Here is a 24,128-nt window from a genome sequence, read left to right on the forward strand (position 1 = left end):
AAGTTATGTTACAGTATATGCAAGCATTTCGCCATGTTCCCCATTGCGTAATCACAGACTTTGGGACCAGAGCTAATGTAGGAGCTTTGGCTTTAAAAGCTTATATGCTATAAGGAAATTTAACAAAAACTTTTTCACATTGGAAATAAAATGGTCAATGTTCGAATAGCATGATTGAATTTCTTCACAAATCTTATGTATTCCATGAGCAAGGCAAGTTACATGTACAGCTTTTGCATAAAAGCTTCTGAACGCTCAGCCAATTTTTATCATATATGGAGCAGCATTGGTTAAGAAAAATAAAATATTGTTGTGCTCCACAATATTTGGCCACAAAACATTCATGCTTTTGTCAAAAAGTTGACAGGTAGTGGAATGATTTACTTTCCCTAGAATCTCAGAGTTTAATAGATAACTTTTACCTGGATGGTCCAGCTTGAGAATTAACATTATGACATTAGCAACAGGGTGTGCTTTAGCATCAGTTGTTTCATCTATTGCAACAAAAAGTTTTTCACCTGCTGTGGTAGATCTTTTCTTGTCCATCATTTCAAGAAAACAATCACTCACCGAATTTTTTTGCAGCGCTGATTCATTGGGTATACAATGTATGGTGTAGTTCTCCAAGAAGTCCCTAAACTTTGAATTGTTCAGCTTTTCAAAAAGTATGTCAACTGATATTAACGTGTCACACATTCCTTTGAAGATGATGATGTAGACTGCTTATGATGTTCAAGGAGGATTTGAGATGATTGAGACTTTTTCTTGGCTGCTTCAATTCCTTTTTTATGCTTATTCTTCCAATGTGTTGTGTGACAGTAAATTTCTTTTCAGCTGCAACTTTAGTTTCGCATACTTTGCAAAACAAAATGATCCCATCAGAAAAAAATCACAAATTCTTTAACTATCTTTTGCAGGAGACAAAATTTAGATGGTTTGCTTTTGGACAATATTCAAAATTCAGCAATTCTTGTTTAGCACACAACACTTCAGTATGCACGCTTGAGAAAAATTTCAAGTTATCGTCTCTTGTGCTCTAATCTATCCCTAGAAAGAAAAAAGATTCTGCTGCTTACAACAGACACCTATCGTGAGGTGTGTCACCTTTCCAAGTAGTAGAGTATATTTTTAATTTCCTTTTGATGCATTAATTAAAATCCAACACTTCTTTTTCTTTGCTTAATTCTTCCGAAGAGTGGCTTGGCTGACTTCATATCTTCTGCGTTTGAAGTTCATATACCAATGCAAACTATTGTTGTTGTTTTCACTTGGTGACTGCAGTCAAATTATAAATATACTCTCTTCTGTCTGGTTTTCACATTTGGATGAAGATATTTTTTGTAATGTGTCCTTTGCTATTTGTTCAAATTGAATTACTTTATCATGGCTGAAGTCGCAGTTTAATTGTTTAAAATTGCTTGAATGAAATGTTTTGTAGATGACATTTTTAATGATCGTTACTCAATATAATTAGCACAGTCATATTTAATTTCTTTCACCTTTTACACACTGGAAATGTTTTTAGAAAAGTGAAAAATATCCTAAAAATGCCAAAAAATGGCTTGCAACTTGAAAAAATGCCAAAAATGCAAATGTGATCAGCATCCGAGCCTTGGTAATTCGGCTGAATAATGGAATACCAAATAATGGACGGACGAATATAAATTTTCTTAAAATTTTCCATCACAATTATAAAAAAAATTAATGTTTTAATTGAAAATAAAATTATTGATATTTTCAAATGATTGAAGTAAACCTGATATAACTCTTTCATATGGAGGGGGATATACACCACACAGAATATAATTATATTTTAAAATATAATTTAAAGATATATAATTATATTTTAAACAATATAATTTATAGATATATAATTATATTTTAAACAATATAATTATGTATCTATTATATATATGTATGTTGTGCCGGACATCTTTTCCATCAATGCCAGTGTTGGCTCGTTCAAATAAAAATCTGACATAGTTTTGATAATGTCTAATATTTAATCAGTATACTTTCATCACATTTTTTACATAACGGTACTTTCTCTCCTTGAGAGCTCATCTTTTTCTGTCCTTCTCTGACCATGATAGTCAAGCATCCCCCTCTTTTCCTTTCTCCTTCGTTTCTCCTCCACCCCCCTCTTCGGTCCCCAATCTTGACCTTGGCCCCTTGGACATCTGAGAAGTTCCTTCTTTCTTGTGGGAAAGAAAATGTCATAAAATGGGGAGGGGTGCATCCCAGTACGTGACATATGTAATTCAATATTATGTTAATTGAAATTTTTTAAAAGTTTGTTTGATGTGCTTAGATATATACAGATATTTGGCCAAATACATAAGCAATATTCAGCAAAAGGGCCAAATAGGAAGAATACAGAATAGTGACCAAATATTCATTCCACCTTGATTGGAAATCATGAAACAAACATCTGGATCCACTTGGCAATATAAATTTCAACCGAACTACCATCACCTCTTCAGACTAAAAAAAAATTGGTGTTAGTTGTGATTACTTATGATTCTATATCTGGCAATATTCTACAAATAAAAGGAAAAAGGCTAAAATATAAAAAATAACTAATTTCAGGGGTCTGAAAATTTGTGGGCCCATGCAAGAAACACAGGCGCTGTATACACTCCCCAAAAATGGTAAAGAAAATCAGTAATAAGACGTGCTTGAAACTTACTTTATCCTCATTGATGTGTGCATTAAGCTGCGGCAGCCAAATTAGAACAGCCAAATCGGGATGTTCTTCATCTTTATCTACAGATAACTTTCTGTAAGGAACAATTTTCTATCACTTCATTAGTAAATTAAATTAGGCAATATTGTGTGCTAAAATAATTGTTCAGAATATTATTTTTTTTTAATTTTTAAACACTAAAACTATTCAAATAACCTTTTTGTTGCTTTGAAGTTTTGGATTAAAGTGGTATGCATGGATAACAAAAAATACTGAATCTAGCAAAAGTTTAATGGAAAGACATTGATATTGAAGGACCGGGCACATCCAGCTTCCCATCTCAAGGAGATATTGACGAGTTCCTAAAAGATGGGTGCATCCGGAATTTTATTAAATGAGTATATGTATATATTCGTGTATAAGCCGACCCCCCCCCCCCCACTTCAGGACCACCAAAACCAACCCCAAAACAATCTGTGCAAATCTAGAAATTTCCATTGCTTCAGGAGTATCCATGCAAATTTTCAAGTCATTCTGACCAGTACTTATTGTATAATTTTGTAATCAAAACTTTACTTGTAATCACCCTGAATATAGCTGATTATTTTTCATAAATCTGTTACTACTACTATACAGTAGAACCCTGATTAACTGAACTTAAGGTATAAAAAAAAACAACTATTGAATATTAAGGCTGGGTGATATACAGTGGGAGATGTGCTACTTCTTATGGGAAAGAAAATGAAAATGTCTGAGGTAATGTAACTACTAGTACACTAGTCTTTGTCCTTTAAGGACAGCTGGTGTCTTTATTGGATTATAGGATCACCTGCCCTAGCATGATGGTGTCACTACTGTTGCTGCTTCTTTGTGAAGGAAAAAAGAAATCCTGTGAGATGATGCACCACTACATTTAGATGTGTGATGCTATCCTTATTCATGAATTTGCTTAAGATAGAGCATCAAAATGTAGCCAAAGGTTAGAATGAGAAATTTTGGCTTATGTAACTTTAAATAACAAATACTTTATATGAAAAATATATATATATTCAGGCCACTTTTTGAAAAAGGCTTCAGGAGACTTTTTGAAAAAACCACTTATACCATCTTATGCTATTTAAAGTTATACCATCAGAATGTACCCCAAGAATATAAAATGTGGTAAAAATAAAAAATTTTGGCTAATAATGAACCAATATGATATTTTTCAAGGAAAAAATTATATTTAGGCCACTTTTATTTGATTTTTTGGAAAAAACAAAACTGGTTTTTTAAAAAACAAACCAATGTGATTTAAACCGAACAACCCTGGGCCCGCTTAGTAGTCAAAGGTTTTGGACAAAGAAAGCGGGACATCATGTGCCCAGTAGTTAATTTCAGCATTATTCAATCAGTTTTCTCTTTGTTGGTATGTATGCTTGGTTGAGTTTACATTATCAGAGTGTCTACCAGATACCAAAAGCAAAATTCTGTGACCTTTTCTCAAGGGATCCCACTTAAAAAATTAGAAAAAGTAGGAAGGGGGTACCCCCTTAGACAACACACAATCATGGCATAGTTAAAAAAATTCCCAGCATTTTTTTTTTTTCAATTCTAAAATTAATTTTTTCCCATATATTTCAGTATCCTGTAAGATTGGCTCAAGCCAAAGCAAAATAACAAAAATTACTTGGTTACAAAAACAATTTTTGGCCAAAATAGGGTCTTAGCAACCACAGATAATTCTTTTCTGCTCTTCTCACAATATATATATATATTACATTCTTTCTTGGGAGTCTTCCACAGTCCAGTCTGTCAACTTTCTTCAACAATACACACTACAAATTATAAAGACATGTAGGTTTTTTAAGAATGACACTCTTTCGATACCACTTCCAAAAAAAAAAATGTGTAAATTACAAGGTGTGATATAAATAATTCAAGGTGGACCAGATGGTTTTACTGTGTTGTCCACCCCTTTTAAAAAGGATTTGTTTAAATTTTAGTGGTCAATGCAGGGTAATCGTTTTTGGCAAATGAATCACTTTCATTTCTAGCTCTTTACTTGAGCATTGTAAATATTGTTTGGGCCTCTGCATGCCCTAAAAATGAAGAAGAAAATTGAATAATATTAGGTATCATCAGAGTCACCAAACCTAGAATAGGTCTATGTACCCAACTGCTTTGTTATGCAAACTTTTGTTTCACCTATACACAAAATGTGCACCATAATTTTGAACGTCCATTTTTGGTCAGTAAAAATAGAAGTAGTAAATACTTCCTCCTTGAAGTAATAAGTACGAAAAAAAAAAATTTTCAACCAGGCAGAACTTTTTAATGGCCACTCTATTTGTTTAACCCTCCAACTAAGCAAATGAAAAATTACTAAACCACCAAATCGTCCACGTACACCCCACCCCTAAATAACCTTAAAAACAATGCAATTTCTGCTCTGCAATATCATTTATTGTGATCTACTACATTTGTACCATTTGGCATTATGTCCATGATTCCCTTCTCAATTAAAATCAATTATACAAATTTTGTTGATAGGATTTTGTTAGGAAAAGTAGGACAAAGTGGGATATTTTACCAAAAAGTAGGACGAGTGGGAGCCCTGCATTCGACAAAATGAGCTATGCGGACTGTTTTTTTACATCAGATGTTCCCAAATGGTGAGTAGTAACTCATAATAACTTCCATTAAAAACCTAGGGGTTTTGGGTTAATAAAATAGAGGGTCTTAATAAAAGGGGGATAAATTAACAAAAAGACTTGAATTTTGTTTCAAATTTAAAGTTGATTACGCCCCATAGAAACTGGACCATAAGGGGTCAAGCCTCTCTAAAAAAGCATAAGTTGATACAGGTTGTTTCCCTAACAAGGTGGGAGAACTAATGTTCACCTTTTGCTCTTTTGCCCGAGCCAATAATTTTATTTAATCAGGAGGCCTATTGACTTCATTGCCCCCCCCCCTCCCATACTCCCACTCATAGTTTCAATCAACTTTGCGCAATCACCCAAGCCTTCAAGTTATCATGAATATTCAAAAAAATTGTAACGTTACCATTTAGGCCCCGCCAGAAATGGTCCTTTTCTAGTCATTTTTATATTTTATTACCTTTAACATTGATTTTGGGATTGATCGGTGAGATCATGTACCGCCGATCGGCATGTTACTATCTTTTGCGCTGCCAGATGCTGATTGTCATGCAATATTTTTTAGTTCATGTGAATATGTAAATTTCTCAAGTGTTACGTCGATTCTAGCGCTGCAGAGTCTTGATACGGATTGGTTCCGGTAAGGCGAGATGGGGGAAATTTTCCCTTATATGCCGCTAGTGTGCAATGAACAGTCACGTTGATCGTTGGTCCTTGGACATTACATTTCATTTCATCCCGCCTCATTCCAGCCATGAGTTGATAATCTAGCAGGGTGCCTCAGCACCGATCAATCCGTTGATCGTCCTCTTCATCTAGGTCAAAAGTCGCTCATCCTGTGTTGAAGTGTCTACGAGATGTCGGCTCTCATCCGTTAAGGGTTATTCGCCGGGTTCACCTCTTCGGACGTCTGATACTGTTGCAATGGAGCCTCCCCTCTCCAGGAGACCACACGGATAAATCTAGTGAACTGTTCGCGTTCTTGTGACAGTGACATCCAGAATGGACCAATCGGGTGAGAACGTTTGATATGTTAACGCTAAAACTCTAAAGCAAATTTACTGTTGGCTTAAAATGTAGTAAAATATAAATATTAACGCCAAATTAAAAGTCTTAAGAAAACGAAATAGTTGGTGAATGATTGTTGTCATCTGTCTAGCGAAATTATTTTGGAAGATAAAAATAATATCCAGGAAGTAACGTTACATCGTTACACAATCCATTCCAGCATGCGCCCTTGCGAGTCGTATATATATAGACGCCTGGCACCCCTAGACCACACCCCTCATCAATGTTTTTGTTGTATCAGGAGTTTCTTCGCCAGCTACAAGAAAAGTATTAAAATCATTCAGATTTCATGCATTCGTATATCAAACATGACGTAAGAGTGCTCTTCTTTTGATGATGGGTAAAGGCAGTGCTCACAAATGGGAAAAGGTTAAAAACCTCTGGTCTATATCGCAAGCTTGTTACCGTATTCCAATGGTTCTCTTTTGTCAGCTGCCTCCCTTGCATAATTCACAGTTCATCGGCAGCTTCCCAAGAAGTTTGGCAGTTTTTTCACTATATAAAAGAACCACTTTGAAGCATAGGTTTTGTGCGCACAAATCTATATTTTGCGACACTCCTAGGAGCCCCAAACGAACACTTTTGGAAGCACTGTGGTACTCCTTTATATTCTGCCTCGAAGTTATGTCACAACACAATTAATGGTAAACGAGTCCAATGCCGGTCTTCTCTTTAACTCTCTCATTCTGTTATCTGCGTATACTGTATGATTTCTTTGTTCGCTATAGCTAGACGCTAAAGATTGACAAGATCAAAATAAAAAAATGGATGATAATTTTAAAAAACATTCTTTCACGGGGGGAAGATTTAGTTCCCTTTCACCTGTCCCCCACTAGAACGGAGCTGACCGCTGCTGTTAAAGGGAGGCTTAGAGGCTGAATGTAAACACAACTATTTATTTGTTAAACATGATAACGGTTAAACAACAGTAGTCAAGTGCTAGTACTGTGCACAGGTTTACATACAATCTTGATCGGTGACGTCAAAAACAGTAGCGACATATGTGGAATGCTAATGAATACAAGGGTTACGTCATAACACCCCTTCCCCCTAAGATAGAACAAAGTCCTTAAAATGGCGAGGCAGAGTGACTGTCCGTCTAGGACGCCGACTCTGTATGGACGATTCTTCTGGAACAATTTCCGGTTTCGCCATCAGTCTCGGACTGTCCTTTGAAACTACTTTCACTTGTGATTCTGCAACCGTTGGATCAGGTGACTGCGATACTGGAGATGGTTCTTTAATGTTAACTGTTGACTCAAGATTGTCAGGAAGTCGTTGCAACAATTGATCGACATGTCGGTGTACAACATCACCATTTTCAGTAACAGCCTTGTAGGACACTGGACCTGTTGGCTGGACTATGGTAGCGGGAAGCCACGTTGAACCTTGACCATAGTTTCTAATGAAGACTGGATCATTTTCGCTGATATATAGTGTACCACGATTGTCATTCTTCTGATAGAATTCCAGCTCCTGCTTTTCTCTCCTTTAGGCTGTTAGATCCGGATGAAGATTATCTAGAATAGTAAGCAACCTCCTCCCCATCAACAATTCCGCTAGGCTGGCACAAGTTGTGGATGTTGGAGTACAATGCTGCTGCAACAAGAAATTTGCCATCTTTTCCGCCAGGAGCCATGTACAATTTGACGTAAGGCATCTTTAACCGTTTGTGCAGTTCTTTCAGCCTGCCCGTTAGCACATGGTCTTCTAGGAGCGATTAAGACTCTGTGAATCAGATTGCGTTCCAGAAACAAATGGTACTCCATTGAGATGAATTGACCTCCATTGTCGGAAACCATGACATCTGGTATACCATGGGTGGCAAACAAGTCTCTGAGAACATCAACCGTTGCACACGCAGATGTAGAACTCATGCGACGTACTTCGACCCACTTTGAGAAGGCATCAACGACCACCAGGAATTCTTGACCTTGGGATGGACCAGCAAAATAAATATGTAGGCGTGACCAAGGCTTACTCGAAACTTCCCATGGGTGCACTGGAGCCCCAGGAGGTGCATGACGTGTCTGTTGACACGCTCGGCAGGATTTCACTTGACACTCAATGTCGGAATCGATGCATGGCCACCACACGTATGAACGCGCTAATGCCTTCATCCTTTCGATGCCAGGATGGGCAAGATGTAAGGCTGGTAAAACACGTGGTCTCCCGGACACCGGTATCACGACTCTGTTTCCCCATAATAGGCAATTTTTATGAGTTGATAATTAATTTCTTTTTGAAAAATATGTTTGAAATTTTGGGTCAGGCTTCTCTGAGGGCCAACCCCGCAAAACCCAATTAAGAACCCTAGAAAGAATAGGATCACGTAGTGTAAGCCTAGAAATCTTCGTGGCACACAGAGGTGGGTCCTGTAATTCTTCAGTAAAGAAAACCTCCAAAGGCGGGGGTACCTCAAAATTCTCAATTTTTGCTGGAAGCCTACTCAATGAATCTGCATTTTGAATTTTTCTACCCGGCTTGTGTACTAACGTAAAATCATATGCATTTAAGATCAGGGACCATCGAAGCAAACATGGAGACAAAATTTCCCTTGTTGGCTTATTTTTAAGGAATATTCTCAACAATGGTTGGTGATCTGTCACGATAGTGAAGCTATGACCATAAATGATTGCCAATGCCTCTTTATCGATTTGTGCATAATTTCTCTCAGCAGATGTGAGAGTACGCGATGCAAAAGCTATAGGGGCCGATATACCTATATACCTGCTGAGCCTATATACCATCAGCACGGATATGATTTAAAACGGCTCCCACACCAAAAGGTGAAGCATCACACACTAAAGTAATTGTCAATTTTTCATCAAAAGGGACTAAAACAGCTTCTGAGCTTAAAAGCTCCTTGAGGGAATTAAATGCATTATCATGAACCTTTGTCCATTTCCATGTTGCACCACTGTCCAAGAGCCTGTGCAATACTTCCGCTTTAGTAGATTTTCCCTCTAGAAAACTATTATAGAAATTTAGAATTCCCAAAAATGCTTGTAAGTGAACCCTATCCCTGGGCACAGGAAAAGAATGAATAGCCTCAACCTTACTTTTCGATGGGTGGATGCCCTTTGTATCAATGCAATACCCCAAAAACTCCACTTCGGGTACTCCAAAGAGACATTTTTCCTTGTTAGTCTTTAGGCCAGAATTTCTCAGGCGTCCTAGAACCTGTTCTAATCGGGAGGCTAATTGTTCGCGTGAATTTCCGCGGACAAGAACATCGTCAAAATATGGAACAACTCCATCTAAACCCAAAAATAAGTCTTCCATTAAGTTTTGAAAAATTCCCGGGGCCACATATTTATTCCAAACTGAAGTCTATTGACCTTAAAAGCCCCTTTATGTGTTATACTAGTCTGGGCCTCGGCAGAAATATTATCAACTGGGAGTTGCAAGTACGCTTGGGCTAAATCTATTTTAGCATAACAACCACCCCTTTCAAATTAGATAACAGGTGATTTACTGCAGGAATAGGGTAGGGGTGAGCATTCATTGCTCTATTTAATGTGACTTTTTAATCCCCACACAACTGCAGATCACCAGAGGGCTTGATTATTGAAACCACTGGAGTTGACCATTTCGGATTTGAAATTTTCTCAATTAATCCTTCATAAAGGAGTCAGTTCAAGGCCGCTTCGATCTTGGGTTTCATCGCCAATGGTACGTACGAGCCTTACAACGTATGGGGGCAAGGTCTGGATTTATGGGCAAGGACACCACATTACCCTTGTAGGAACCTAATTTACCATCAAAAACGTCATCATAATTGTAAACTAGTCCACCAATTTCACTCATTAAAATTTTGTTTATCCCAGTTATAGCAATTCTCAGGGGCCTAAAACCATGAATATCCTAATATGCTAGTACAATCATTTTCTGAAATTAAAAGTTCCAATTTTTTGTTGCGGGAATTATGCTCTACGTTTACCTCACAACTGCTTACAAGCAAGATTCCATTTTTAGAAAAATCGCGCAATTTAATTGAAGTTCGTTTAATTTCCTGTTTCTTGAAATAAAAATTTTTTTCGAATGTGCATTTAGATACAATCGAATAGTAGGACCCTGAATCTATTTCCATTTTTAATTTCTTGCCTTCAATAAAACCCTCCACATTTTGTTTAGAAGGGGAATTCAAATTCAAGGAATTAATATATTGCGGTTGTATCTCAATCTCGTTTGTGCGAGGTTGCTTTTTATCACGCTGTTTTCGGCACACCTTTTTTATATGGCCCCTTAATCCACAGCCATGGCACACTGAATTTCTAAACTTGCATAATGAGCGATCATGATTTCCACCGCATCCAAAGCAAACAAATCCACTATTTTTTTAATTTTGAGAAACTATCTTGTTGTCCCTGGATTTCCCAGAACAACACGAACGAGGATCGAGCTGCGGTGATTTACCAACCCTCCGATCGCGTACGAGAACAACAGATCGAAATTTTCAGGACTCGATAAGGAAGTATTTTGTAGATGGATATGTTTAGACTGCGAGGCAGCGATCTCCAATGCCACAGCCATTGAAATCGCGGTTTCCAACGTGAGACCAGGTTCGGCTAATTAGCCTCATCTGAACCTCCCCATCTCTCATCCCACAAACTAGTTGATCCTGCAAGCGTTCAGCCAAAGAATTGCCGAAATTACAATCTTCCGCAAGCTTTCTCAGTTCGTCACGTACGAGTTCACACCTTCATGCTTGCCCTGTACCCTTTTATGAAATTTAAATCGCCGGAATATCTCGGAGGACTTAGGACAGAAATGCTGCTGTAATAACTTTAGTAAGTCTCCAAACTTATATTCCGTAACATTTTTGGGCGAAACGAGGGTGCGAATTATGGACAAAGTCTTTATTCCGCACGCTGCTAGAAGGGTTGCACATTTTTTATTTTCATTGTCGATTTCATTTGCTTCTAAAAAAAATTTTAACTGTTCCGCATATAATTCGAATGAACTCTGACTTGAAGTATCGAACTCCGAAATCGACCCTATAGTAGCCATGATTAATGAAGTCGCACGCAATCGAACGAGAGAGAGAGAGAAAAAAAAATAAGCAACAACGCACAAACGAGAACGGCAAACATAAAACACAAGGAAACCCTAAGTTTTCCTAAACAATCGGGGGGAAACAGAGATATGAAGATTTCCATACAGAAATATTTTGGGTTGCCTTTCCTTTATTGCAATTAGAACCAAACCAGACAGTAAATATTTTATCTCAATTCCAAGAAAACCCAGGAATTAGACATTGGAACTGTTCATTAAAATTATCAGGATATGTACAACATACAAAGGACTATAAAGCATAAATCTGTAAGCCTGTCAACAATGGAGACAGACAGAATATATTTCACTCACTGAATCTGCTAAAGTAATTTGGATAAAAAAGATAGTTAAAAAAATGTAGACTAATAGAGTTAAAAATGACTATGTAATTTACTATGCGATAATCAGGCTGCAATCAATTTCTCAAACTCTCCATTAGAGACCCACAGAACAAAGCACATAGACATTATATATATCACTTAAATATCATATTAAATATCACTTCCTTAGAAATATTGTTCGTAATAAGTACTTCAATGTTAAATTTATCAACAGTAAGAAAATATGGCAGATATATTTACAAAGCCTCTGACTAGTGAAGCAAAAAATGTTGTTGAATGTATTTACCTATGAACTTCAACTGTCAGTGAAGAATGATTTAATACATGCAATGAGCTCGATCCACGAAGCTGTGCGAATTTCCAACTTCCCTTGACAGTTGTCACCAGGATTTGCACGTTCATAAGTTGAATGATAAGACTAGATGAAAAAACAAATTATGATAATTGTTATATCAAACCAAAGAATTGAAATAGGGTATTTTAAATAGAATATATGAACAGTTCAAGTTCAATATAACAAGATCTCATGATTACAGGAAAAATGTCATTACAACCAGGGCTGGACTTATGCAGGTGCGAAAGGTACGGTTGCACTGGGCCATAAAATTTCAGGGCCGCAATTTTTCCACAAAAGAAATCCTTCCTTTTCTCAGCCAGATGTTTGGAAATTTTTGATTAAAATATAATTTTTTTCCCCATTAAACTATTATTGATTGTGAGAGGAGGCTTTGAGTTTAAAGCCCTTATAATATCATTTTTAGTGTTATTAGGTATGGCATTAGCTTATTTTAAAGAGGAAAAGAGTCTATGCAGGTGGTCGCATTCCTTACCCCTAAAAAAAGTCTGTTCTTTCTTTCTACCATTAAAGAATAACAGGGCTACTTTAATCAAGGGAAAAAACATACTTAGGGCATCAAACAAAAAGGAACACCACAAAAGAAATCTAGTAATTTTTCCCCCCTTGAAAACCTCCCCCTCTCGTTGGAGTTACCATCTGATCTACAGCATGGACATCTCTGGATGATGACTGCTCTGGAAAGAGGGAACTTCGACTGCCCTCCAGAGTGTTAATTGCATACTTTTCTGGGAACCTCTGAACTGTCATGTTTCCCTCGGGAGGCTTACATAAACACACCATCTAAACCATTCTCCCATCTATTCCAGAAGATGGATATACAAAGTATAAATTTTAACAGTTTTTACTTCCGAAAAAAAAGGTAGGTTGTTTCGCTCCAATTTTTTTTCCTCAATCTAATTATTCACCTAGTACAGTACCAACATAAGAGATATTTTGTTTCATGAATAGAGAGTTCATGCATAGAAACATTCGAGAGTACAAAGTTCCGAAGATGTAGGCTATGTGGCTTGCAGCCCCGATGGTTGATTTTCTGATAAGACAATGTGTTTGCCTACTATTAAATAATTAAATAAATTATATCTCAGATTTAAGCATAGGCAAAAATGGGAATGCACGGCTGGGGTGGTGGCGCGTTGATGATACCAACTCATATGTGCATATACGTTAGATCAATCGGCTCAGTCATTGACGCTGGGAGGAAACATTACCGCACCATGCCCCCTCCCTGTATCTCCACCCATGGATTTAGGCTGATTGCAACTAGTGTTGTTAATATTTGAAAGCATATACCAGAGCGTCTTTTTGAATTTTGAATATTCAAATATTGAGATTGCAATCTTTAATTTCATTTGTGACAAGAAACTCTTGGTTTCAAACAAGTAAAATAACATTGAAGAAGTAAAATATACAGTGAATCCCACTAATAGCGTTTTCAAAAACTTGTCATGACAAACATTGTAGGAATGGGAAAACACTTTAAATGGGAAATTTCGAAAGTGTTAGTGAAGGTTAAGACTACGAAAATAAGTCGTACTAAACGAGAAAGCTTTCTAAGTGGGAACGTTAAACAGAATATACTGTAGTAATTTTAAATTAATCTACATTTTCAAATACAGTTCTAACGAGTTTCAGAATGTTGTTCTTTATTTCTGTGAATTCCAATACTTGATTCCTTTACTTCCATTAATTTAAATTAATTAAATAACAGCAATAAAAGATTTGAAAAATGATCGAAGTTATTGAATTGCAACGTATATTTGATAAAGAGATGATGAAACGCTTTTTTGTATGACAGAAATGTATGTTTGTTCAATACGGTTCGAGCCACAATGAAATGTAATCAGGTGAACCATGCTAATTATTATTAATCTATATGTATATAATTTATTTTCTGTGTGTGTGTATGTTCTCTATACAAATCTACAATTTTACATCGATCATCACCAAATTTTGCATATATACCAAATGGGACCCGACTTGAACGATAGCCCACTTTAAAATTTCATCAGAGTAGGGCAAATGCCCCAAATGGGAAGAAAACTGTCGGGCAGCAATGGTTTTTGGGCCTCAACAATCACTTTCCAACCGTTTACTTTGGTTCCCTAGCAATGCGTTTCAGACGTATATATGCCTTTACAACGGTTTGTCACTTCTTCAATAGTCGTCAGAATCATCATCAGCATCACTTTGAGGGTCAGGTAAAGGATGATTCCCATAGAAATCAGTGTTAAAATTGCTGATTTCGCTGTTTAAATGCAGAAATTTAGTGGGGTTTCTTGCCACATCAATAATTTAAAAAATCGTACCGAATTCTCAATTTTCGAAATATTGAGTTCGCTTAGAGATATACGAAGCCCAGAAAATTAGATATGAAGTAATTAAGCCGGACCTACTTTTGAGTTGGATGTCTATGCAATAACAAATTGATTTAAACTTTTTATTTACATCTTCCCAAGTGCGAAAATTAATGTCTCCGTATTGTCTTTTAATATCAACTGCATAAATTCATGTGGGTTAGGATATTTTAAAATTAATTATAGGCCCGTAAAAATTACATCGAAAAAATTCCACAGCTTTAGTTAGGCATTTCTTGAAGCAGAAACAGACAGAGATAGATTGAAGTTCGGGGGGGAATCAAAATACTTAGCATCCTTTAAAAAAGAGAAAAAAAATAAATTCATTTCTACGTCTCTTTAAATCTAGATTTGTTTATTTCATGAGTTGCGCAGGAAGTCGCAATATTGGTTAACGTGGACACGGTTTGTATATTCCTCAAAGAAAGACGGCGGTATCATGTGAGCCAAAAAGCCTCATTGAAGAAAACCTGGGCAGCGCCGGGTATTATAGCTAGTCATTTATAAATTCTGTCATTAATTTAAATACAATTCCCTTTCAATATATCGTGCTTGATTACAAGAGTCCAAAAATTCAAGCAAATTGTATTAAATGCTTTTTTGCCTATTTTCAAGCTTTCCTGTAAAAATGTCTTTCTGAAGTAAACGTTTTTTTTAACATAGTTTTAATTTTACTGGTACATTTCAGACGCTATAATATGCAAAAATTTGATGTTTTGAGAATCGAGAACAAAAGAAATGTTGTTTTAAAAATTTTTCCAACTCTCAGTATTAATTTTCATCAGAAAGTTCTCTCCTCCCTTCCAGCTGTATTTGGAACAATTTGAAGAGATGATCTGAGAGATTGGGAACTTGATGTTGCCATGAGTTTACTTTGACTGGATGGTGTTGGCCCTGGCCCCCACAAGGGTGGAACTGACAGGAATCCAGCCCTGGGACGATTCTAACTTTGGCGGACCTCCTTGCAGGGCTGGATTAATTCATATGAAGGTCCTAAGCACTCAAGTAATATTGGTGAACCCCCCCCCCCCACACCTTTAACCTCTTATCCCTGGATCTTATGACAATTAGATCTGTTTATAATTTTCGAGGGTAAGTATGTAAAGTGATAAGCAGGTATTTTTAGGGGAGGGAGGTTCAGAAAAATTATTTACCCGGGGCCTATATATGATATGGCTCGATAGCCTCCAGTGCTAGGAGAGAGGCATCATATCAATTTGATCTGGTTATAATTTTTGAGAGTGAGTGCAAATTGATAGAAATGTATTTATAACCAGGTTGGGGGGGGGAGCTTAGAAAAATTTGTTTTGCCGGGGGCCTATGATGTTGCTGAGATGGCTCTGAGCTAACTTCATGGAAATTAATCAAAATCCCAATCCAAAACTGAGAATTAACACGAGTTCTTGGTCGCTATTAACTTAGTTTCTCTGCTTTTGTGTCACTCTCAGTGCCCCAACAAAAAAGAAAAAATTACTTTGTCACTTAAGGGGTCTGCCTCTATTTTCGCATCTCTTCCTTGTAATTTTCAATGAAAAAAAGAGTAAAAATCAGTGCCTTCAGTGGGTCCAACCAAAACCTCTTAGAAGACCTAGATGTACAAGCCGTAATGTATCACTCCGCCAAAGTTGTGACAATCCGGGTCCTTAGCACTAGGCTGTTTTTAACGAAGCACACCATGTGCATTTGTCATCATATTTTATTTAAATTCTTCAAGTTTTCAATATTTATTTTACTATTTGCCTGTTGTTGTTTTTCGTATCTAGGAGCAGGCGTGCAAACTTTTGGAATCCGGAAGTTCTCCCGAAGGGCACCCCCCCCCCCCGCAGCTTTCATAGACTTGATCAAAAAAAAAAATTTCACAAAAACATTTTTTTTAAATCAATTAAAGAAAAAGTTCCTTTTCTTCCCCCCCTCAAGACAGGTTGGTTCAGCATTGCCCCCCCCCCCCTGACAAACCAGTCGTGGCCCAGGCTCTGTCCCTCCAGGGATATAAGCCTTTTACCCTTGCAGGTTGGGTCGCGCTGGGGAGCAATTTCCCCCCAGCACAGAATATAATTCCATGTCAGTCTTTCCATGCATAATAGAGAAATCACATCTACATATACTATTCATAAAACATAAGTTTCCTTTCGTGGATGCTATCAGTGATTGATAGTCTTGGGTACATGAACTTTTAAAAGGTTTATATTTAATTTTATATAGCTTAAAGTTTATCAGAGGAAACAATTTAAAAAACTTCAAAATACAAAGCTGATGACGAAAACAACTTGTGTTTACTGCACGGCTGTTAATGGAATACAATAACGATTATACAGAAATTTCTGCAACCAAGGTCATGCCCCTGATAAATCATTGCTGATAAACGCTACGTAAACAAATTCGCATCTTTGCCAGTTGTTTAAATGCAGTCACCAAGACTTTTTTACGGCTGCTCAATGGGAATGACCACGGCTGTCCTCTATGGGTGTTTCCCCTAATGATGAAGGCAGTCATTCACATCACGACTACATGAAAGCTCACATAAAATCTAATTTTCTGCAAAAATCTGTAGAAATTTCAATAAATCCGGAGAGCGGGAAAAAGGATGAAAATTCCGGAGTCTCCCACCTAAATCTGGAAAGTTGGCAGGTCTGTAGGAAGCTTTAGTCCAGCGCCAGGAGTACCACACCCCCTACACTCCCTTGGCTGTGGGACCCTGCCAACTTTTTTATAAAGATCTTCAACTGTACAATCAAGTGATCTTAAAATTTTGGGATTTTTTTACTGGTTGGTTGATGTTGGGGTAAAAATGTACTTTGAAAAAAAGTAGTACAATTTGATCATTTATTATGGTGCCCCTTTTCTTCTGATTCTCTAAGCATGTGCTTAATGGTTAATCCAGCCCTGCCTCTTTTTCAGATGTTGCACGGGCCCCAGAGGAGTGAATTTATTGCATGAAAAAAAGTTAGAATCATCTAGGGGCCCCCAGCTGGAGCACTGTCAGCCCCACCCATGTGTGAGGGCCATGGGTGTTAGTCATGGTGTTTCAGATGAATGCAGCCCATGCTAGAAAAGCAGAGGGAAATTAGAAATTTTTGCTTCTCCATATGCTTCCCATTATGTCTCACCCAGGCATTGGACTACATTGCATATGTACAGCTGATCGATGACTGTTTCAAGAGGTCGTCAGTTGACATCATGACTCACCCAAGGCAAAGTAGGAGAAGACAGCTCCGGGGACGCGTTCTGATTTTTTTTTTACACCACAACTATGGCTATTTATTTTACATATTTTTGGTATTCGATTAAATTGACAGAGACACCCTCAGGGGTGTGCAACAGATGCGGCCACACAAGGCTCCATGCTTGGAGGAGTCCCGCATATGTGGGTAATAAATAAATAAAAGTATATTTATATGTTTTTATAATAGAACAAGGTAGATATGTTTCAACTGTAGAAATGATGGTGATTATTCCAAATAATACATCGGATAAAAGAAAATTATTCACAACTTGAAGGAGCCCTACAGATCATTTTATCTTCGGGCTTTGCGTCTGATAATGGTGGCCCTGGAATTGATCTGAGGGACCTCAAATATTTTATTTTGGGCTTGAAATCAAGTTAACCTGGATAATAATGCAGTTATTATAAACTCTAGTTGAAACAGTAGACAAATTAAGTGCAACCAATTTTTCAAGCAGTTTTTGGACCCTTCACACTTAGACTACTGGAAAATTTCTGTACTTTTCAGTACCAATGGGGTCAAATGGATCCTCACTAAATATTTATGTATTTTCCTTAATTTACTACAGCAAAGATACATTAAAATGATTTAAAAAGTATAATAAACTGAATAGCAGTTGATAAAATTCATTTATTAATACAATGGATTTTTTTTTTAAATTAATAAAATTGCAATATGCATTACATACTCTTTTTATATATAAAGCCCCCCCCCCCCCACTTCATACTAAACTCAGGTTTTTCTAAAAAAAAACAGATTTATATTGTTTGAAACTTCAAATGAGTTCCATTTCAATTACTTTTTTTAGCAATATACATTGCAATATGCTCAGTACATATGCAAGCATTACATTTCTTGTGTTGTGGCTCTTTTTGATGAACACATTCATGTCGAGCTTCCTTCTTAGGTGGCTCATTATCATCGTGGCTGTCTGATGAATCGTCTTTTCATGCCAATTGCTTTCTAAGTGAAATCGGAAAGCTTCTTGGTTTTTGACATTCATTTGTGCTACCTTCTTGAAATTATAGTCAAAAAATGTATGCGTTGAGACCACTCACAACTACACTGTGAAATGTATCATTGGTCATATTTTATCTATCTATAGCATCAAGTTGTTTGATCCATGGTATCTAAACCAGGTTTTGTTTTCTTCTAATGCAGGATTATATGTGGCTTTTCATCTGGTGTTGAATTTTCCACCTCGGTTTGACTGTGTATTGTGCTGAGAAGAGTGACTGTTTTATTTTTCTTTGGACAGTTGACCACTAAATTCGGACCAACTACCATTAAATCTTTCGAAACAGGAATTCATCCAAAAAGATTGCTGTTTGCTGTCCTGTGTGCATTGATTTACTTTAACAAAAACAATTGGAAGTTCCAGACATTTTTTGACGATTTCGACATATGTGAGTTACTGCTGCTTCAATTTATGAGCTAGAAATAAGCTGGTAAAGTATATGTTTGCTACGTCAGTTTCCAGAACTACTCTTTCACCTTGAATAGTTTCCCTCCCTTGTTTTGATCTCTTTCCAGTGTATACCATCATGTTGAACACATTGTTTGTTATGCTGTAGCAAGTAACCCAGAATTTTATACCACAATTTTCTTGGTTTACTGGGTATGGATTCATTCAAAGGGCATTGCCTTTTTAGGCAATGTCCTTTGAATGTATCCAACTGCACGTCCATCATTCTGTTATTGTTGAAATTTCTCAGATTTTTCATTAGAAAGACCACCACGTGTCATTATCTGCAAACAGAACAAAGTCTCTACTTCAATGATCTGAAAATGTGTCACGGGCCGACAAGGGGGGCGGGGGGGTCAAAAATGGTTAAAAATTTGCTTACGTAATACTTGAACGGCCCCTAAGGGTTGAATGGACCCCCATCGGTATTGAAAGTTACAAGTTTGAATAAGTTAAGCTTAATTGAAAAAATTGAAAAAAGGATGAATGCTCGTTAAAAGAGAACGGAAAATAGTCTGTCTCGGAAATGCACAGTTTACTCACAAATTGAGTTTTAATACACGAGGTGAGTACAATAGACCCAATTGGTAGTCTAAGGGTTAATACCTAGTTTTTAGTTACATTTCCTTCCGTCCATAAGTTATAAATGTCTTTTTTAGTTCCTATTTTAGGTATTCTTAGTGCCTTTTTGCCTATTTCAACCATTTTTAATGCCTAAACTCTTTCAGGCTCTTTTGATTACGATCCCAACTATCAACGTGTTCCTGAAATAATAAAAAAAATGAGTTCTTCCTGAACGTTTTTTCCCCCCTCAAGATTTATGTTCATAATTCTAAAAATTTATTAGTCCAAGAGAGGGACTACATAAAAGTTTTTTGGAGGGGGCGCAAAATTTTTTGCACAGAGCCGTAAAATTCCTAAGCCTGGCCCTGCAACAGACCTCTCATTATATGCATATTTTGATTTTTTGCTCCGTCAGGTAAAAGTAGAATGCATTCATACTTTATCTGCATTTTACAATTGTCTCTGATTTTTTTTACATTTCCCAATATCATGAAATGGATTGTGATTATGAAATTAACTTTTGGCTTGTACCAGTTGATTTTCTTGCTGACTAATCAAAAAAAATTTCTCTATTAAGAGTTTCTTAAGCTTCATAAAAGCATATTTGTTATAAAAATAATACATGACTTTTACTGTATATGAAGCTCCAGAATCTGGTGTTTTTCCTTAATGAAACTGATGCAGTAAAATTTTAAGCTGAGATAAAATACTAGCACTTGATAGTCATCAGATATTGTCATTCAATTCAATAATTTGATAGTTTTTGTTACATTACTGCCATTTTCATCACATTAGGGCAAATTAGACTAAGACCAACAGTTTAAAGCCAATTCCTTTTAACTGCCTTTTTTTCTCATTTCTCACTGAGATTTTAGTATGTTAACCCCACAGTGAGAGACTTCCTGCAGCAGCAACATGCTTTGTAATCATCTATGTCAATTCTGTTGTATCTATGTCACAGTTTCTGTTGCACATCTGCACCATTCTGAGAAGGGCTGAATGGGAATCTAACTTGCCACATCTGCACATCATTTTATTCAATAGGTGAATGTTTGATCAACCTGGGCTTCTGATACTTTTCCTCAAGCTTGTTGTGCTTTTTCAAGAATTAAAATTCAACAAACATCAATAAAAATTAACTAATATCCTAAAATCGAATGAAAAAGAAATAAAATATTGATTACCATAAAAGTAACTAATGACATATGAAATAATATAAAGAAAAATTAGTATCTTGAGAAGCAAAGAATTTTTACCTTTCATAAGCAAGTTCTAAAACAGCATTGGTGATAATGCCATGAGAAGGAGACAATGAGTCAATACAACAAACAGAAGTAGGAAATTCTTCAGGAGTTGAACATGGTGTATGAAATTCTTCTGAAAACAAAAAAAGCACAATAAAACTGCAGATTATGAGTAACACTATTTACAAGTTTTTCAAAACAAGCCACTATTTTAAAAATATCAACATATTTTGTCTTGATTTGAGAGAAATTTCTTGCAATGAATATAGTACATTTACCAAAGTCTCCCAGATGAGGCAGAATCTATAAGAGACTTTGTATATTTCACATTATTTCTCAACCATCACATGATCACAACTAAAGCCGACGGGTACCTTTCTCAATTAAGCAGGCAAGGCCATCTCAAAGACAGATACAAGAATTTTTTGTTTTTTTTTAATACAAAGAAACTTCCATAAAACAGTTAACTCTATTCCGTGGCCAACTTCCCTTCAAAGCCAGTTTTTCTCGGAACGGACAATAGGAATAATACAAAAATCACCCCTATTCTGTGGCCACTTCTACAGTGATACCTCAGCTAACAAAGATAGTTCATTCCAGAATCGCATCCGTTAGTTGGAACATATATCTGTTCTATGAACTGCCAAAAATTCCAAAGTAACTTTCATAAAATACTAAAAACACTTGTAAAAAAGATAAACACTGATCAAAGGCTGAGACAAATTTCACAATCCAGTGAGTGAGTCATAGTGAAAAAAAGTATGAGAGATGTTGTGCTATGTGTGATGCAGTCAACTTATTTCTCTCTCTCTCTCTCTCTCTCTCTCTCTCTCACACACACACACACACACACACGTTGATGGAGAAGTTTCAAGAATGTCCAGATTGGTTCTTAGTTTTCTTACATCCATTGAAGTCTAAAAGACTTTCATTATATTCATTTCATTTTTTAATGTATTTTTTCTTGGCGTAATAATTCACTTTACATGAAATTTCTCAAAATCTTTCTGATAAATAAAAAAAGATAAAGAAAGTTGGATGTAGAAGGGGGGGGGGAATTCAATGGTGAAAATGAATTAATCAGGCTCAAGTGAAGGATGCTCATTTGATACATTTTGATTGGCACTAAAATTTAGCTCATGTTGTGTCTGTTTTATGTTAGTATATGCAACCAATAAACTAAAATATATTCGTAGATGCAGAAATACATGAAAAAAAATCTTTAGCTGAAAAAATAGTCCCCTGTTCTCGAAATAACATAGTTCTCCAAGCAAGATATGCAAATTGGCTATGTCACATTGGACGATTCTATTCTTTTCTTTTAAGTAAAGTGATTGCACATCGATAATCATGCATTAACAACAGCATTTTCTCATTTGGCAGCACTATTTGGGCCTTCTTGAAATTTCATTAAAATGGCACAGTCAATGGCATCGTTATCACAGTATTTTCATTGCGTAAACACTCACAGTATTCTACAGAAAGGATCGAGCACACCTGCATTTATATAAAAATCAGACTTTCATGCATCAAGCTGAACACCCCAGGTATAAAACACTTCTGACCATCTTAGTAGGGAAGTAGCCTATACAGCGATTCTGCAGGCAATGCCGTCTTAATGCATGGGCTTACCCTGGCATGGCCCGGGGGTCTCAAGAGAAGAAGGGCCTCACAAAAATTATAACTCCTGGTTGAAATTCTTGAGAGTTTGCCAGGTAGGGCCTCAGAAAAATCAGTTGGCCCAGGGTCCCCCAATGCTCTTAAGATGGCCCTGTCTGCAGGGGCTCCAGGGGAGATGTTAATTTTTTTGCATATAATTCAATTCATTACATGAACTCAAATCTTTCATTTTCGCATTCATTTTTTAAAATTCCAGACATTAAAAATTTTAATTATAAATATATTTGCTGCAATTTCCAAATGTTTTATCTGAGAAAAAATATTGTGTCACATAGTGGTGAATATATGTTTACAGTTGTCATGTGGATTTAATGCTCAATTAATCATGGAAAAATATTTTAAATTACAAAAAAAGCTATGAATGATATAAATGAAACATTAATGAAATTAAAAAAGAAAATAAATTTTGAAATGAACAAAGAATTTTTTTACACAAGGTTTAAAGCACACATTTTGAGGACAAAACACTGATGGAATAGCATAAATGATTTGGTGGCAAAAAATGATTTTTCCAGCATCAAAATCAACCCTCTTCACAGAGGGGCTCCACAAAATTCTTCTGGTGATTGTACCACTATACCATGTTTTGACATAAACATGAAGGATTGAAATTTTTAGATGGGCATGTGACAAAAATTCATATTAGAAAATTTTTTTACCTTCTTCCATAGTTGTGTTCACTGAAAAGAAATCTTGGGATCTTTGTGTACCAGAATTATGTGCATGCAATTCCCCAAAGTCTAATATGACCTGAGAAAATTAGAAATCACACCATTTTTCAGAATAAACAAAAATTAAAAATTGCTGAAAGCATTAAAAAAATATGCATACCTGGTAGTATACCAAGATAAGGTTCGAAATTACATAACCGGGGCTCCGACTAAAAAAATTTGATAAAGGACTAAAAAGTAAGGCGCTTCCTTCCACCAGACCACATAATCATAGCATAATAAAAAAATCTCCCTCAAAAAAAAAATTTGTAACACTATTTCAGTATCCTATAAGATTTTTTTCATATTGTAAACAAAAATACACACAAATAACACATTACACAATTACTGGAGAATAACAAAAGAAAAGGAATATAAAAGAAGAAGAAAGACCTATACATATAACAAAATACACTATGTGGCCCCATGGGACACCAATTTCTTCTAGGAAGCCAAAAAGAATGTATTACGCTGTTTTGCTGGTACTGTGAGCCGCCAAGTACGAAGTATAATTATAGAAAAAGAACATAAAAAATTTAAGACACGATGTATAAAAGTTCAATGTAAAATGACAGATTTAGTGAAATTTAAACAAGATTATGCAATTATGTTCTAGGGGTACATTAATGCACATAAAAAATATATAATTTTAAGCAGTAATATGTAAAAATATATTATTAATTTTATATTTATCTAGCTTTTTGATGAACAGTTTCAGAACATGTCATCATAATTTT

General features: G+C 36.1%; 1 protein-coding gene across 4 annotated transcripts in view; it reads right to left on the reverse strand.

Annotated features, from left to right (window-relative positions):
* The window catches only part of Vps13D (vacuolar protein sorting 13D), a 561,523-nt gene that overhangs the window by 453,387 nt on the left and 84,008 nt on the right, over window positions 1–24,128 (reverse strand). For all 4 annotated transcript variants that reach the window (XM_089241869.1, XM_089241867.1, XM_089241868.1 and 1 more), the window contains exons 18-21: window positions 23,341–23,431; window positions 21,014–21,134; window positions 12,079–12,210; window positions 2,690–2,780 (exon numbers count right to left, since the gene is read on the reverse strand). In XM_089241869.1, coding sequence (XP_089097995.1) covers window positions 2,690–2,780; window positions 12,079–12,210; window positions 21,014–21,134; window positions 23,341–23,431 — 435 coding nt within the window. The remainder of the gene's footprint in view (window positions 1–2,689; window positions 2,781–12,078; window positions 12,211–21,013; window positions 21,135–23,340; window positions 23,432–24,128) is intronic.

The sequence above is a fragment of the Pholcus phalangioides genome, unplaced genomic scaffold (assembly GCF_987345545.1).
Source record: "Pholcus phalangioides strain wild (caught in Gottingen) unplaced genomic scaffold, Ppha-v1.0 ptg000014l_1, whole genome shotgun sequence".
NCBI lineage: Eukaryota > Metazoa > Arthropoda > Arachnida > Araneae > Pholcidae > Pholcus > Pholcus phalangioides.